We start from the raw sequence: 16,543 nt of genomic DNA, 5'->3' as shown, positions 1-16,543 counted from the left end.
CTAAGTTTAACAGTAGTTCTCAGTATTTCTAAACAGTTCTAATTATCAACTCCCAAAATTAAAATATAATTTCCTTTAGTTTGAAGCAAAAATGAATAAATAACCAAAAGGGCTTTCCAGGTAGAAACAAAGCTACATAGAGAATTTTCTTTACTCGGAATAATCAGTTTTGCCATTTCTGCCAACTCTATTAGCTTTACCATCCATTCTTTCATTATGGGGATCTGTAAGCCCTCGAATGCCCTTTTTTTGATGAATTGCCAGATTTCAAATGCACACATGTTCTAAAAACAAGGCAGCCTAAAATAGGAATGTAACAAAACAAATAAAGAATTTTTTTATCACTAATATGTTGTTGATTTTAGACTTGCTATCATGTTGGTTAAGTTCCATTGAGACTTTATTTTTCTAATCCGCAGACACTTTTTCCTGTGAACATTCATGTGAGTTCCTTCCAACATAATGTAATTACATGAACTCCCAGTTAACTTAGATTGCCCTGTGAAAGTGTAGCGCATGCTTCATGCCTGCCTGCAAACTGTGGTTTGGGAGAACTGTAGGTAACCTAGTAAATCACATTGAATCAGCCGTATCCTGTTGTTTTCTTCTTCCCTTTCTTTCTTCCATTAGATTATTTGGAAAATCTGGGTCAATACAGTCATTTCCAACAGTAACAAAAAACCAATTCACACAAGATGAGTTGAATGTGCACGTGCCAGATTTGATAATAAAAATCTGAAGTGTTAGTAAACTGCCAAAAATTTCAAATGCGTAATTTACTTACTCTTCCTTCTTTGCCATTTCTTAGTTCCCGAGATAGCAAGTGATGCCTTGCTACCAGTTCGCCTTGGATTGGGCGAACCAGTAGAGGAGGCGGCGGGAGGCTCCACCCACCCATCTTGACGCTTCTGTGCATGCACAGAAGCGTTGCACGCGCAAGTACGCATGCAGCCACAAGCAAACCGGTAGCGACCGCAACCTACTACTGAGAGATAGCCAGTGTGAGGGTGCTAGAGTTGTCAGTCAAGACAGACCTGTCCTTAGAAACTGGTTTTCATGCCCTAATAGCTGTGAAAATAATTAAAATAGCCTGATTATTTAGATGTATTTTCAACTCGATTTAGAAGGATTTCCATGAAAACCCTGGCCACCTGGAACTGTCCATAGAACATACAGAGAAGAAAATGAATTTAAACTAGGAAAGAAGAGACTTAGTTTGAACTTTTAGGAGGGAAAGCATGTTGCAACATTTTGTTGAATGACCCATTTCCTCTGTTCTTCTGTTTTCTGAACATGCAAAGGTTTTGCAGTTCTTTTTCAGTAGTGGAAATGAGTCATGCCTTCTTTTGATGAGCAGCCATTTCAGGATATTTCCATATGTTAGATAAATGTTTATGGCAGTGGTGAAATCTACCGCATAACTCCCAATGACCGGTAAGATCCCAAGAGTTGGTCTCCTCCGGGTCCCATCAGCTAAACAATGCCGGCTGGTGGGCCTGTGGGGGAGGGCCTTCTCTGTGGCTGCCCCAGCTCTCTGGAAACAGTTACCTCCTGAGGTCCGGACCATCCCCACCCTATTGGCCTTCCGAAAAGCAGTGAAGACCTGGCTTTTCCGGCAGGCCTGGGGCCGTTGATCTCGCTCTTGCGATCCGGCGAGATCCGGCCATGAATGGTGTGAATGAGTTTTAATGTTTTTAATATTTTTAATTTTAAAATGTTTTTTATAATGATTTTAAATGCATTGTGAGCCGCCCTGAGTCTTCGGAGAGGGGCGGCATACAAATTGAATTAATAAATAATAATATAATAATAAATAATAAATAACTGGTTTACTACCGGTTCGCTGGCTGCATATGCACGCTGTGCACGCTCATGCACAGCGCGCACCATGCACCAAATGTGAGGTGCGCATGCACATGCAGTGCACGCCAAAAGGAGGCATAGGGTAAGTAGAACAGCGTAGTGGGGGGGGGTTGACCAGCTGTGGCGCGTATTTTTTATTTTATTTTTAAAAGCATTTTTTTAATAACCTATTCAGCCAAATAGGTTGTAAAAAAAATGCTTTTAAAATTAAAAAAAAAAAAAGACTGGCGATTCCGCAGCTCAGCTGGGAACGTCAGAGCCTTTTTTTAACGTTTTAAAAGCATTATTTTACAACCTATTTGGCCGAATAGGTTGGGGAAAAAATGCCTTTAAAAGGTTAAAAAAAAAGGCTCTGATGATCAGGCAGTTCAGCTGGGATTGTCAGAGCCTTTTTTCTAACTTTTAAAAGCATTTTTTAAAAGAAGCGGCAAGCGGGTGACCGGGAGATTGGGGGGGCATGGACGGGGGGGACAGGGATTTTTGCTACCGGTTCTCCGAACCACCCGCTGCCATTGCTACTGGATTGGCCGATGCGGTCTGAACCAGGAGTATTTCACCCCTGGTCTATGGAGATTCCCAGTCATCCAGGTCATCCAGGGTCCCAAAGGTGCTTTTTCAAAAGGCAACTGGATTTAGTTTTTAGCTTAAAGGCGTTTCACTTCTCCCCCAAGAAGCTTCTTCAGTTCTTCAGAACTGAAGAAGCTTCTTTTATGAGAAGCGAAAAGTCCAGTTGCCTTTTGAAAAAGGACTTTTGAAACATATGCTAGATATGAAGACGGTGCCTCTGCTGGGGCTAGGACAGCAATGTATCTTTTCTTTTTATGTACGCTGGGAGCAAATGCACAAAAGACAAATTCCTTGTGTGTCCAATCACACTTGGCCAATAAAGAATTCTAATCTAATCAAAGACAAGATGACAGATAGAATATCACAGTGCAAATCCCACATTTTTAGGGCCATGCATCACTACACTATGTTTGCTATCTTAATGATGTTGATCTCACATCAACCAGAGGTCATTGTATGGAGACATTATATAGGAAGCAGATCCAGAGTTATGGGTGATTACTTATTCAAGTATATGGCAACCTGGGCGTTTCAGAATGCATTGTAAAAAAAAAAAAAGCCCTATAAATAAGCTAATATTGCGGTGAGCTCTCAGGAGATCTAAGAGTTAAACAAAAATGGAAGCCCACCAACTCCCTCAGGAATGCTGTGCAGTGAATACAGTAAGTCCAGCCCTTCCTGCATTCTTACAAGTTTTTTAATATGCTGTGGGATTGAATACTAGCCAGACTTTGTGCTTATGGCTAGCATTCAAGCCTTTGTGGATCCCTAATTCTCTGTGTAGTGAAAATGTTACACTTTGACTTTCAGCCATTTTAAAAAACTACAAAAACGTTCAGTGAATGCTGAAACAGTTCTTAAGCATAACAGACATGTAAGTAAACTGCAGTGACAGTAGATAGAGAGCATATAATGAAACAAACCAAGGAAAAGAAATTGCCTCCATCTGATCTGCAAGATTAGCATCACACTGGTTTTTATGAGAGCCGTCTAAAACAGGGGTCTCCAACCTTGGCAACTTTAAGCCTAGAGGACTTCAACTCCCAGGCCCAGCAAAGCTGGGCAACCAGCAAACTCCCAACAAAGCTGGCTGGGGAATTCTGGGAATTGAAGTCCTCCAGGCTTAAAGTTGCCAAGGTTGGAGACCCCTATCTAAAAGACCACCATAGAAAAGGCCCTTACAGAGGAAAAGGGCATAGTGTCTCTCTCTAAAGAGAAAACAGGTATAAATGTACGTTTTGATGTCTGTTTTTTAAAATAACACGGCATCTAGTTGAAGAGTGTCTTATCTATCACCTTGGTCATGCCTGGAAAACTGAGAAGATAGTTAAAATAGTACAGGAGAGGGATGTTCTGCTGATCTGGAATTGAGACAACTCAGGAAATGATATTCTGTTCTGTGAAAGAAGATTGTCTTTGACAGGAAAAGGAGGCACATCTGGCATCTAATGTACACCCAAAGATGTATAATTTTTTGGATGAGTGACTTATTTAACACTTGCATGATTTGACCCAGCTGTGGCATAATTCAGTGCAGCATTATTCCATTGTTTAATTTTTTTTCTTTTGCAAAACTCCTGATTCTTTGTACCCAATTAATGTTTCTGGAGTGGTATGCAATGCCTAAACTTTCGAAATAAGCATTGCACTTGATTCCCAGGAGGCTTTGTGAGTGATACGTCTTGGATTTGCTGTTTGCTAAAGGAAATATAGTGGAAAGTCATCAGAAAATGAGGTCCCTTTCGCTCTCTCTCTCTCCCCCTCTTTCCTTAGCTTTCCTTTTTACACATAACAGACCCTTTGTATGTAGAGTCGCTTCCTCGTCCTTCTGTGCAGCTGAGCTGTTCGTTTTCCTCCCTTTTGAAGGATCTTTCATACAATGAGTAGGAAGTAAGGAAATGAAGCATAGCTCTGTAATTCATGAAAATTGTCCAAAAAGATGTTCATCTGGGGATAAGATACAAGGCTACTAATTAAGGAAAATGCTGTCCAAATCCAGAATACTCCAGATTTCACTGGCAATTTCTGAATTTCTCTTCTCTAGATGTAGCAACTGACTCATCAAAGGATTTACGGGAGCTGAAAAGATTCAAATAAGAAGTATTTTAAGAGGAATGTTGAAGTCTTAACCATAAATAGCAAAGTGGTTCCTGAACACGTTCACCTCTATTTTAGTTCTTCGTGTTAGTGGATTTATTTACATTCATTTGAGGCTGCCTCAGGGTTGTAAAGTTACTAAAACTTAAAGGCACAAAGACACAGCAAGCTACATCACTATGCCTCTAGGCAAAGAGGCAGTCCCGGAACCAGCAAAATCTGGGGGCTGCGCAGGGGACAGAATGTATCTGCCCTCAATATGGAAGGGATTGCCGCTCTTGAATTGGCCTTTTTAGTCACACTAGATGCTGTTTTAGGACCTCTTTCCAGAGCATGATACCATAGTCTTTTGAGACTGAAGGGTGCCAATGAACACCACTATGGAATTCTAATTAGGGCTTTTCTCTCTAAGAGCCTTGTGGAATAATGAGACTTCTATTTCTTCAGAATTAATCTGGATTTACTAACAGAAATCTAGAAATAGCATGGTAATATCTGAATTGGATCTAACATAATGCCTAATCAATTAATCAGGTAGAGAGACAGTTTGGTATCTTGGTTAAGACACCAGGCTAGAAACCAGGAGAGTGGGGGAGTTCTAGTCCCACCTTAGGCACAAAGCCAGATGGGCAATTTTGGGCTACTCATTTTCTCTTAGCCCTAAGAAGGAGGCAATTATAAGGCACTTCTGAAATATCACCAAGAAAATTTCAGAGACTAGTCCAGGCAGCCACCAGTCACTGCTGACTTGAAGCACACAAATATACAAATACATTTCCCCTATAGTGCTTTGAATAGTTTCCTCCACTTTTTAAGACCTCTTCTCAAAATAGTTCTAAAATAATTCTAGAGCAGGAGTTTGGTTAGTTTTTCTTTAAATTCCTGAAATGTTTGTGAAAGGGGCAAAATTCTATACAGTATCTGACTGCAATCTGACTTGTTATCATGCATTGTGGTTGTATGGAGCATGAGGGGGTGACTAAAAGAATTATATGGAGAAACTGTGGTATTATTCCAGACTATTAGGTATGCCAGCTTGAGTTCCTGAATAAAAGGTACGTTATAAATCAAATAATTTTTATTTTATTTTAATTTGAGGTTGTCCTTGACTGGAACTAGAATAATAAGGAAAATACTGTTGTAACACTGGTTACAACTAAAAATGACTTCAAACTGTTGCATTCATGAGTTAAGGACAACATGAACACAACACCATGGGGATACAATAGAAAAGAAAATATATATTATGGAACATCTTTGTAACATGGTTAGATTGCAACATAGCTCAGTATATAGCTCTTTTTTGAGGTGTGATGACTAGAAAATCACAATCTTCTGGCACCAATAAAATAAGGATCTCAGAAACAAGCAAGTTAAAAAGATACTACATCCAGAGAGATTTTAACAGAAAACAGAAAAATTGCTTTCATCATCTAGGTCTCTAGGAAGATATCATTTTCTTCATCAAACATGAGTGGCATCTACTTTCAAAAATGACTATCAAAGAGGCTGCCTTCCACAATGTTCTGAAATCAATCTAATATGAAGGCCTCCAACTTTTAAGAAATTGAATTCATCCAACTGTCTTCATGATAGGTTTCATGGTATTAGTAATGGATATTACATTCTGAGGAGACTACGCAATCATTTCTACATCCTTTACTGGCTCTAGAAAATATTTTTGGCATTATAACCTTTAATTTGATTTCACATTTTTCCACTTTCCATTTTTTACAACTCTGTCACTTATTGGCATTCACTTGATACAGATAAAACTGTTCTTTGGTCTTTAAATAAAAGAATGCATTTTTCAGTTACAGGCAGACTAAAAGCTTTATGGCATGTTTGTCACACAGAAGATGCTAATCATAGTTGCTACGTTGTTTTTGGGGTTCTAAATAGGCTCCTAGGCGTTTTTAGAAAATCAAACTGGAGAGTGGCTGGAAACAAGCAACTAACCCAGTAAAAGTATAAAGATAACCTGGACTAGGGACACTTTCACTAGTTGTTCATCCAGCAACTGGGCATTTTATAATTACAGGGCTCACTTATGAACATAACTCGAAAACTACCTGCATATATAATTCATAGCACTCTTGTAGGCGATAAACATTATTTAATAGATTAAGTGGTTAATTGATAAACATATCTTATGAATATGGATCTAAAATAATCCCTTCTACTGTACTAGAAAACGATGAGATGGAAGATTATGTTATTAAAAAAATTTAAGAACAAGATATTCTCAGGCCTATAGAAAAGATCGCATTTTGAATGGTACTTTTCAAAATTTTCTGACAGATTCTACTAAATGGAACAATAAATTTAGAAAGCAGAGAAACGAGAGATGTAGCTTGCTGAATAGCAACTTCTGCATTGTTTATATTGAACACACAATTCAACTATGCCAAAAGGAGGCAATGTATGACACTATCCAGCAACCCCAACCAGTCTAGCTAATGATGAGAGATGCTAGAAATTACATTTCAATAACATTCAGAGGTCGACAGGTTGATCACCAGGGCTAAGTAGATCAACAGCAAACTTCCTTTGATTTCTCCCAAGCATCATGCTTCACCTGGCAGTATTAACATAGCACCAGCTAGAATCAATTGACCCCCTTAGGTTCAATAAGAAGAACTTTGGCAAATGCATTGCTAATCATTTGAACTGAAGTGGGACAATTAGTTCTCTATGAAACCATCACTTGAAAGGGATACTCAGATTTAACTTTGATGAAGCAAAATACCCTTTTGAAATCTTCCACAGCTTCATTAGCTATCCCATACTGAACTTTCTCACCTGTACCTGGAGTACATTTAACACTTAATATCATTTCTTTAATGTCTCTCCTGCTCAGCTAGTATAGGATATTACGAAGGTCTTGCTTCTTGGGACCTTCATATCTGATAATGGGTCTGCTGTAAAACTTTGATTTAACAGATCATCTTGGATGAAAATTGTCCACTAAATTATACATATCAATAAATACGTATGTCATTAAGACATAAATTTTTTATGTCGTTTGTATCACTTTACACAATTATGCAAGTAGCATAACTTGATGGAAACCGTAAAAATGTCAGTTACGTAATTGTGCAAATAACACAGATTATAACAATTTTCTGGACTGCTGCAGAAACAGTGAATGTCATGTGCTGTTTGGAGTGAAATCGAAAGAAACAAATTTGTCCTAGGCATCCAAACTACACTGAGTGAAACTAGAAAATCATTTTGATTGTTTTGCATTAATTTCTCAGGCCTGGGTTTAACATACTGTAATGTTGCAAGCCCTGGTAGTTTTATTTAGTTTGATCTGTGTCACTTTTAGATGCTTTTAATCTGGGTTGTCTGTGTGTTTGCATGTTTTATCTGGTTTTATGGGTTGGGGTTGGTTTTGTCTAGAGTCCATTGCAGCTGGGAGGTTATATTATATTTAAATAAATAAATAATTTTAACTATTTATTTATTTAAATGTATTTTAACTAGAAAATGAGCAGAAGAGATGGAATTGAAACAAGGAATTATCAACTGTTAGAGAAATGTGTGCCTTTGGTGGTCCGTGATATGTGACATGCGATTCAATATTCATGCTGTGTTTGTTTTTGTTTTTCATGGCTCTCTTTTTAAATTCAGCAGGCCTTCCACTTTTGAAATATTTGCCCTAAGAAGAATAAGAAAGTTTCTTAGTACTGTATAGATTAGTTGTAACTGAGCAAAATGACAGATTTTGCCCACAAACAAATTATGTAATGGCTCACCTATCACAGGTATCCATAGGACAACATATACACTGGTGCTAGTGAAGAAAAAATACTGTTACCATCACCTAGGAGACAGGAATACATTGGCCCTGAATCCAAACACTTTTCAAATTATACATATGTGGTAAAGCTCTAATGAAAATAAATAATGGATGATATTAATAATCTTTACTTGTACCTAACAAACAGCCATGTAAAAGAAAATAAAAAGAAGCAATGGGTGGAAACTAATCAAGGAGAGAAACAACCTAGAACTAAGGAGAAATTTCCTGATAGTTAGAACAATTAATCAGTGGAACAACTTGCCTCCAGAAGTTGTGAATGCTCCAACACTGGAAGTTTTTAAGAAGAGATTAAATAACCATATGTCTGAAATGGTATAAGGTTTCCTGCTTAAGCAGGGGGTTGGACTAGAAGACCTCAAAGGTCCCTTCCGACTCTGTTATTCTATTTCTATTTCTAAGTTATTCCACGATTCACAATATGACTACTTGCTTTTTTCATGGACATGATTTTGCAGAATTCACAGTATTACTTAGAGACAAACAAGATGTACCTGTTACTTCTCATAGAGCAGTGCATAGCTTACTTCACTGAGCTCCTGGAGAAAATACAAGGTAATAATATAGCAAATAAGTAAGGTAGAGAAAGATGTATTATTAATAATAATACCAATAATAATACTGTACCTTTCTATGCTTCTCCATTGCTTCTTTCTACCCCAGCCCATTTCTACTGCAGTTCCACAAATCTGTATTTAGCCAAAGTAGCTAGAATGATACACTAATGAAATCTGAGTGGTTCCTGGTTTCTTCATCCTACCCAGCTGTGTGGGGCTTTACAAGACATATTTTAAATGAACTTTCTGAAGTGGTACCAAAGGTTCTGCAGCACAACTTTTAAACATCTACCCCCACCCCACCCCCGATGACCTCGTCCAAATCCAATTCTGTTGCTTTGCATGTACACTGAGTGTTTCTGTACCAGAGACAAATTCCTTGTTTTTCTAATCATACTAGGCCAATAAAGTATGCAATCCAATCCAATGCAATATTTCCATCTAAAATTTGGAATAGGGAAATGAACTAGTAGCAAAATAATTTTGAGATATGCTTCACATTAGAGAACTTTGTTTCTGTAGCTCAGAAGACGACAAGGATAGTAAAAAAAAAAAAAAAAAAAAACAACCTCAGGGATATCTGCATTATTTTCTTCAATTTTGATATGAGGTTTATCATGTGTAAAGTTGCTATTAGCACTGGAGTGTGCATTAATCTCACAATATTATGATTATACACATTTATCAGATAGAATGGAATGGAATGGAATGGAATGGAATGGAATGGAATGGAATGGAATGGAATGGAATAGAATGGAAGAATAGAGTAGAGTAGAGTAGAGTAGAGTAGAATTAACTCTATTGTCACTTTGAATACACTAATCGGCATACAATAAATGAAATTTCGTTGCATACAGCTCTCCAATATACACTACATAAAATGATACAATACATAGATAAATAAATAAATAAATACAAAATTATTCATATATTCATATATATTATATGACACAGAGAAACAACCTAGTCTAATTCAAATGTATACATGCACATGACGGGAAAAACTAATCTTACGAGTTTACCAGACGGATGGCATATGGAACGAAACTGTTATAGAATCTGGTAGTCCTGCTGGAAATACTTGAAAACCTCCTCCCAGAGGGGAGCAACAGAAACAGACCGTAAAGTGGGTGTATGGGGTCTCTAACAATGCTTTGAGCTCTAAGCACATAGCGCTTATAAGCAGTATCCTAAACAGAAGTGAGATTCCTATAATCTTCTCAGCTATCCTTACCACTCTCTGTATGGACTTTCTATCTGAGGCACTGCTGCAAATGAAATCATTGGATTGGATTCAAACCCACGTGAATTACAGTAAATCTGGAGTCAGTCCATAACATTAAACCAGGGACTCTAATAAGCCTACTAAAATCATTTTAAACATCTGTTGCTTTAAAAAATATACTAGTGCTAAAATGTTATAAAAATGGAAATTAAAAAAATTATTCTTTATTTTTTTCAGAAACTCTGGAGAATGGACCTAACAAGCGTGAAAGGTGAGTAAAATTTTCCTTTGCTTATTGAATAGTTCAAAAGCAAATATAAGTAGAGATTGTTGGAAGCAGAAGTCATGGACTTCATCCTGTTTTCATCAGAAAGATAACAAACTCGGAAGACATGGAAAACTTTGATGGCAGCAATTCCCTCACTTCGTAAGCTAAAATTAGGAAGGGGAAAAAAGGCAAACTTGTCAAAGTGGTGGATAAGCAAGAAAGAAAGTGATTGACCATACATGGACTCCAGCAGGAAAAAAAATATTGGCATCCCTACCCTGTGAAGAGCCTTTAGGGCAGTGATTCTCAATCTTGGGAACTTTAAAATGTCTGGATTTTAATTCCTAGAATTCCCCAGCCAGCATGAGGTCCAGACATCTTAAAGTTGCCAAGGTTGAGAAACATTGCATGCCTCTGCTGTCCACATGGTGTTCTCCTCTGTTTAGCACTTGACTCGTTCTTCTGCTTGGACTGGAAGCCTATGGGCCAACTGGGGAAGTTCCTTCTTGCTACCCTTCAACTTTTTGGAATATGGGGATGGTTCATTAGCTTCTATATGGCACTCTTTTAAATGAAGTACTGAGCTGCACCTACTGACCCTTATTATTTTCTAAAAAAGTCTTGGAAAGCTGTGTTGAGGAATCAAAACAGAAGGTGGCACTTAACAGCATTTCAAATAAACAAGCAAAATATTCTTAAAGTTAGGTGAAACTTAATAGATGTTGAGTTAAGCTATTCAAGAATTCTACTCTCCAGTCCTTCCCTTGTTTATTCAATTCAGTAAAAAGTCTCCATCAGTTTGAATGAAGAGGCTACTTTACAGAGCCACTCATAGGGAAAGGACAATGGGAGAAGGCTGTTGACCCAGATGCAGATATTGAAAGGCCATTGGATCTCATGGGATGACAGGGGCTGGCACCAGTTTTGGGGTTGGGGAAGTCAGGCTAAGAGAGCTAGTTGTTCTGGTGGTAAAGGCACTAATCTAGAAACCAGAACATTGCAAGTTTTGGTCCTGCCTTAGACAGGAAAGCCAGCTGGCTGATTTTGGGCCAGTCCCTCTCTCTCAGCCCAATTCATCTCACACAGTTGTTGGGGCAAAATAGGAAAAGAAAGGAGATACGTTTCTGCCTTGAGTTATTTATAAAAATAATAAAAATGGGAGAGAGAGGCATTCTTATTCTTAAATCCCATTAACCCTGAGAAACAGTGGTTTTGAGGCTATATGTTAGAAAGTCAACAGTTCTTTGGTTCAGTAGAATTTTGAGGTGCTGAGAAGTCTCAGAGAGGGTGCTGCATTCCCCAAGTCTTTCATTTGTTCGGTGTGTCGTATTAGCCCAAACAATTGTAGCTAATCCAATAAACCAAGTAAAATTGTGTCTTGTGTGAACCAGGTTAGTGTGCACAAATGCGGGAGGGAACTATGTCTGTATGCCTGTATTGACTTGACAAGAACAAGTCAATGGGAAGGTTAAGGATGAGTGAGGATGTCGTAATGTGAGACAGGAAATTTCAATAGATTAGGAAAAAATCTTAATTGGAAGAATGTTCCCTTCTAATCCTATTGCCCCACTCAGGTACAGTCCTATCAAGAGGACAGATACCATCTCTGTTCTTAAAACAGGCCAAAGATGCACCAGGAGAGACAGGCAGGATTCTTCCCCTTCTCCTGAACATTCTGTAGGAAATTCTTTTTTAAACAAACAGATTTTTATATGCCTAATGGAGACAAGTATTGTTTCACTGTTTGAGTGCATGAGTATCATAATAATTAACAAGCATGGAAACATTTCTTGATGTTTGTTTCCAGTGCAGTGAACAGGAAAATATCAAGCAAAGACGAGACGTATTGGAAGGAGATCAATGCAGCAATGGCCTTAACCAATCTTGCCCAGGGAAAGGACAAACTGCAGGGTACAACCAGCTGCATCATTCAGAAATCTTCACACATATCAGAAGTGAAGACTGTCAAAGTTCCACTGGTGCCAATGCCATTTTAAGAGAAAAAGTGATTTACTTAACTTTCTCTGTGTGGATTTTTTTTCATGCTGTTCGTTTTCTTGTAAGATCACAAAAGATCTAGAATAGGGCTTGAAGCTCCTATTGTAGTCTGTGACAGTAAGGACGAATAAGAATAAGTGTAGCTCATCGGAAAGGTCTCACCAGCAAGCACTAGCAAAATGATCCTGAGGAGGTTGTGTGGTTCTCGTTCATTTTCTTGTTTGTGATGTAAAAGCTATTCCCAATTAATTGTGTTCTGTTATGGTACAGTGATCAAGAAATATTCTCTCAGGCTAAATAGTTTGTTTCTTAAATAACTTGTCAAATATGGAGGGACATTCCCTGCTTTTTTCTTTTTAAGTCAAATTATTAACTTATTTTATTGTATTAATCAAGCTGCACATTAACCATCTGCATTGCTATAACAATAAGTGCCTTGCTTTCTTACAGTAAGCTACAACGTGGGCATAGCTTTAGACATCTGTGCCTCAAAATGTCAATAACCCAACACTTAACCTTGCATGTAGTTCCAAGTGCATCCTGACCGTTCGAAGCTGACGTCAGAAAGCATATTAATAATGTTATAAAAGCCCTCAAACTTTTGATTTATTTGAATTAGAGACCCAGCAATATCTAAAGTGAAATTGCTATATTTTACCATGAAAGAAAAATTGATTGATACCAAGCAATACTCTGCTTTGCTCAAGTGAAATCAAATTGCTATGTTTTGTTACCCATAGAATTATTTTGATAAGTGCAATATTATGGCTTCAAGAGCTTGAGATCCAGATTTAAAAAAGAAATAAACTTCATTCGTTTTAAGAAGAGCTCGAACAGCAAGGACATTTATAGAAGATGTGAAGCAGCCTCTCTTTGAGGTGCTTTGCAGTCTGGATGTTGTTGTCTCTCAAAACGATTTTAAAATACAGTGCCTCTCCTCCGGCTGACTGCTGTTTTGGCTCTTATTATTGTTGAGTGTGAGAGCAAGATAGCAGCTCACAGAGAAATTAAATCTCACCTATGAAAATGTTCCTCTTCTTAGCTTTATATAGTGCTTAATTTTTTTTTACATGAAAACGTATCCTTTGACAGCTTAAGTTGTTCTTGTTGCAGCAAAGCTATCAATAAATCCAATGTAGATCCCTTCCTTTTAAAGTCTCCTTTAGATTTATTGAAACTGTTATGTAAGTAAACAAAGCAGCTCACTTTTTTTGGTACCAAGTCAATCTATGCTTCAGTTTATTATTTACATTGGAGCTCTGTAACTTTCCACGACGGAAACCGTTATTGCCTTAATGCATCCAAAATGTTTTTTATTTTGGTATGGAATGTATCAAATGAAGGCAATCCCCATTTCAATGAAGGAAAAATGGCATAATGAAATCTATATATTATATAAAGTGAAAAGCCTGAATTAAAAACATGTGGGGTACACAGCAGACAAACAATTGTGGCACTGACTCAATTTAAAGTTAAAATAGATGCTAAATTAGGCATTAAAAACAACATTTTAAACCTCTAGATTTGACTGCCATTGAGTCAAGTGAATTGTATAAAATAGTTTTTATGGAGGTATATCAAATTTTTCTTCAACCATCCAAAAATGTTCTAATCAGGTTCCCTCCCCTATGTAAACAACAGTAAAGCCCCAAATAGTTTATATTGAGTGGTAAAAGAAAATTAGAGAAAAAAGTTGATTGCTAGAATTTAGTTTAGCAAGGTTGAAACCAAGCTTATTTTCCTTTAATTGCTTGAATGTTACATTTGAATAACAATATCCAGACTAAATTGTAAACCTAGTTTTGAGAAAATATCATTTAACCTCCAATCTTGTTTTTCTCCCCAGCCCAGTTATAGCCAATGAAAGGGAAAAAAGGAAAAATCAGTATATGTTAGCTGATATGGACAAGGCAGAATCGCTGTATAATTCCTCATGTCTCACCTGATAGCAATAGCAATAACACCTAGACTTATATACCGCTTCACAGTGTTTTACAGCCCTCTCTAAGCGGTTTACAGAGTCAGCATATTGCCCCCAACAATCTGGGTCCTGGAATGGAATTCTCTCTCTACAAGGAGTGGGTGACATGTACCCCATGCAGTCTTTAAATCTTTTTGGGCAGTATTTAAATCCCTCTTGACCATAATTGCCAAAAATGCAAAGCATCCTTCCCACCCCTTCCAAATGTAAAAAACATGAAAATGGTAATATAATTCCTAATATAGAAATATCCCATCGAAAAGAACAAGGGACAGCCCTTCCCTCCTATTCTGCCCTGACCATTTGATGGTCAGGGCATGGTTCCATCATGTGGCAATTATGTTGTGACCCCTTCAACACTGAGGTCCTTAGACTCCCTGAAATGTTCAATATCCACCAGAATGTTGCCTACTTTTACCTGATACTGTCAGGTTTATATATCCACAAGGTGTTCTTTGTTTACAGAACTCCCAGCAGAAGAGCAGATAAGAATGAATTAAGACCTTTACATGTTCATATAGTCTGCACAGAATTCTTTTAAGACTGTATTGCTAGTTTTCTGGACTCTTTGCAGTATAACCAATCAAAGTAAGCCAGATTTCAGTATTAAATCTAAAGTGGATTGCAAAATCAACCAGGTTTCGGTCTTAATCCTAAACTCCATTGGGAAGGTTAGGTAACCTTGTGGATAATTCAAATCTTTCTGTTTTAAACAAAACCTATCACATCTCTAAATCGACCACTTCTAATTTCATGAGCGCGGAGGGCATTATGTAGGGTTCCTTATATGGGGAAGATAAGTGGGGATTAAATTGTGCAAAATTTCCAAAAGAAGCTTTCTAAAGCAGGGGTCTCCAACCTTGGCAACTTTAAGACTTGTGGACTTCAACTCCCAGAATTCCTCAGCCAGCAAAGCTGCCAAGGTTGGAGACCCCTGTTCTAAAGCATGTAGCCATCCTGTACATGTGGAAGCAGTGGATATAGGCTACAGAAGATTTACCCCCATTGCGTTCCCTCTACGTAGAGGGAAGTTCCTAGAAATGCAAGAGGGACAGGGGAACCAACCCTTGATGAAGCTAACTTTCAGGTATGCAGGTTGATCTTCAAGTGTAGCCAGTTCCAATTGCACTAATATAAAGTAGCAGGTATCTGCCTTGATGTAACTTGTAGAATGCATCTTGATGTATCATAGCATTTTGTGATGATGGTTATTTCTAAACTGTATAGTTAAAGTGATTTGATATGAAAAATATATATATTTTGTACACAAATATATATATATATTTACTTTTTTAGGGAGTGTTTTCATTGACATGAAAAAAGCAGGAAATATACTGTATGTTATGACTGTATGAACAGCAGAAGTTTACTTTTGAATGACTTACATCATTATGCAAAAGAGATTTCCCCACATTTATGGCCTTGACAACCAACCTACTGGATTTCCTCATAACAATGTGAGTTTTTAAAATAAAAACAGAGAGTAAGCGCTTCGCTTTAGTTCATACTATTGTAAATTATTCTGCTATTAACTATTTTGTGAAAATAAATTGTGTTGCCAAACTTTTCTGTAAGATGTTTTCAGTTTTGTTTTGTTTAAAAAATTCAAGTGAATAACAGTATCAACAAAATTACTAATATGTGGAAGGAACAACCCAAAGAATAAATGTTACTATACAAAATAAGGCTGGTGTGGATCTCGTGGTTCCTTTTTGAAGAGAGGGGATAAAAAAAATATACTCATGTTTACAGACTCATGACAAGACTGTCTATTCTCGGGCATAGTCACCTGGGGATCTTGACATCTTCTCTATGATGGCCTGAATACGAATATAGAAGGTCTATGAGACCAACTGAAATTGCCCCCATTGTTACAACTTTTCTTTTGAATACCCTAATTTTGTGGTATAACTAAATATTGACACCAGCCAAGTTTATAGCATCTTCAAATTTAATTCAGTAGAGAAGCACAACTAAGAGTATTAATTCTGGATTTCAGGAGCAAATGCAAACTATGGTCAGTAAGGTCGGGCCATCCTAATCCCCAGAAGAACAATAGAGATAAAGGTAGAGCTTCTATAGTTTCTAGATTATTTGGAATAGAAACTATAATTTAACAAAAGCGGCAATATACAAAGAAAGCCAATATAAAATGCTATAC

At 37.5% G+C, this 16,543-nt stretch overlaps 1 protein-coding gene across 3 annotated transcripts in view; it reads left to right on the top strand.

Moving 5' to 3' along the window:
• MKX (mohawk homeobox) overlaps positions 1-15,945 on the top strand; it is a 60,880-nt gene extending 44,935 nt beyond the window's left edge. The window contains exons 6-7 of one of the 3 annotated variants that reach the window (XM_034402582.2): positions 10,373-10,406; positions 12,211-15,945. In XM_034402582.2, coding sequence (XP_034258473.1) covers positions 10,373-10,406; positions 12,211-12,400 — 224 coding nt within the window. In that variant the 3' untranslated portion in view covers positions 12,401-15,945. The remainder of the gene's footprint in view (positions 1-10,372; positions 10,407-12,210) is intronic. The other 2 variants (XM_087892908.1, XM_087892909.1) reach the window with 2 other exon arrangements.
• The last annotated feature ends 598 nt before the right edge of the window (positions 15,946-16,543 follow it).

This window comes from Pantherophis guttatus, chromosome 4 (genome assembly GCF_059756535.1).
Source record: "Pantherophis guttatus breed Tessera chromosome 4, ASM5975653v1, whole genome shotgun sequence".
Classification (NCBI taxonomy): Eukaryota; Metazoa; Chordata; class Lepidosauria; order Squamata; family Colubridae; genus Pantherophis; species Pantherophis guttatus.
The sequence above is the reverse complement of the archived record's forward strand: the minus strand, read 5'-3'. Positions and strand labels throughout refer to the sequence as shown.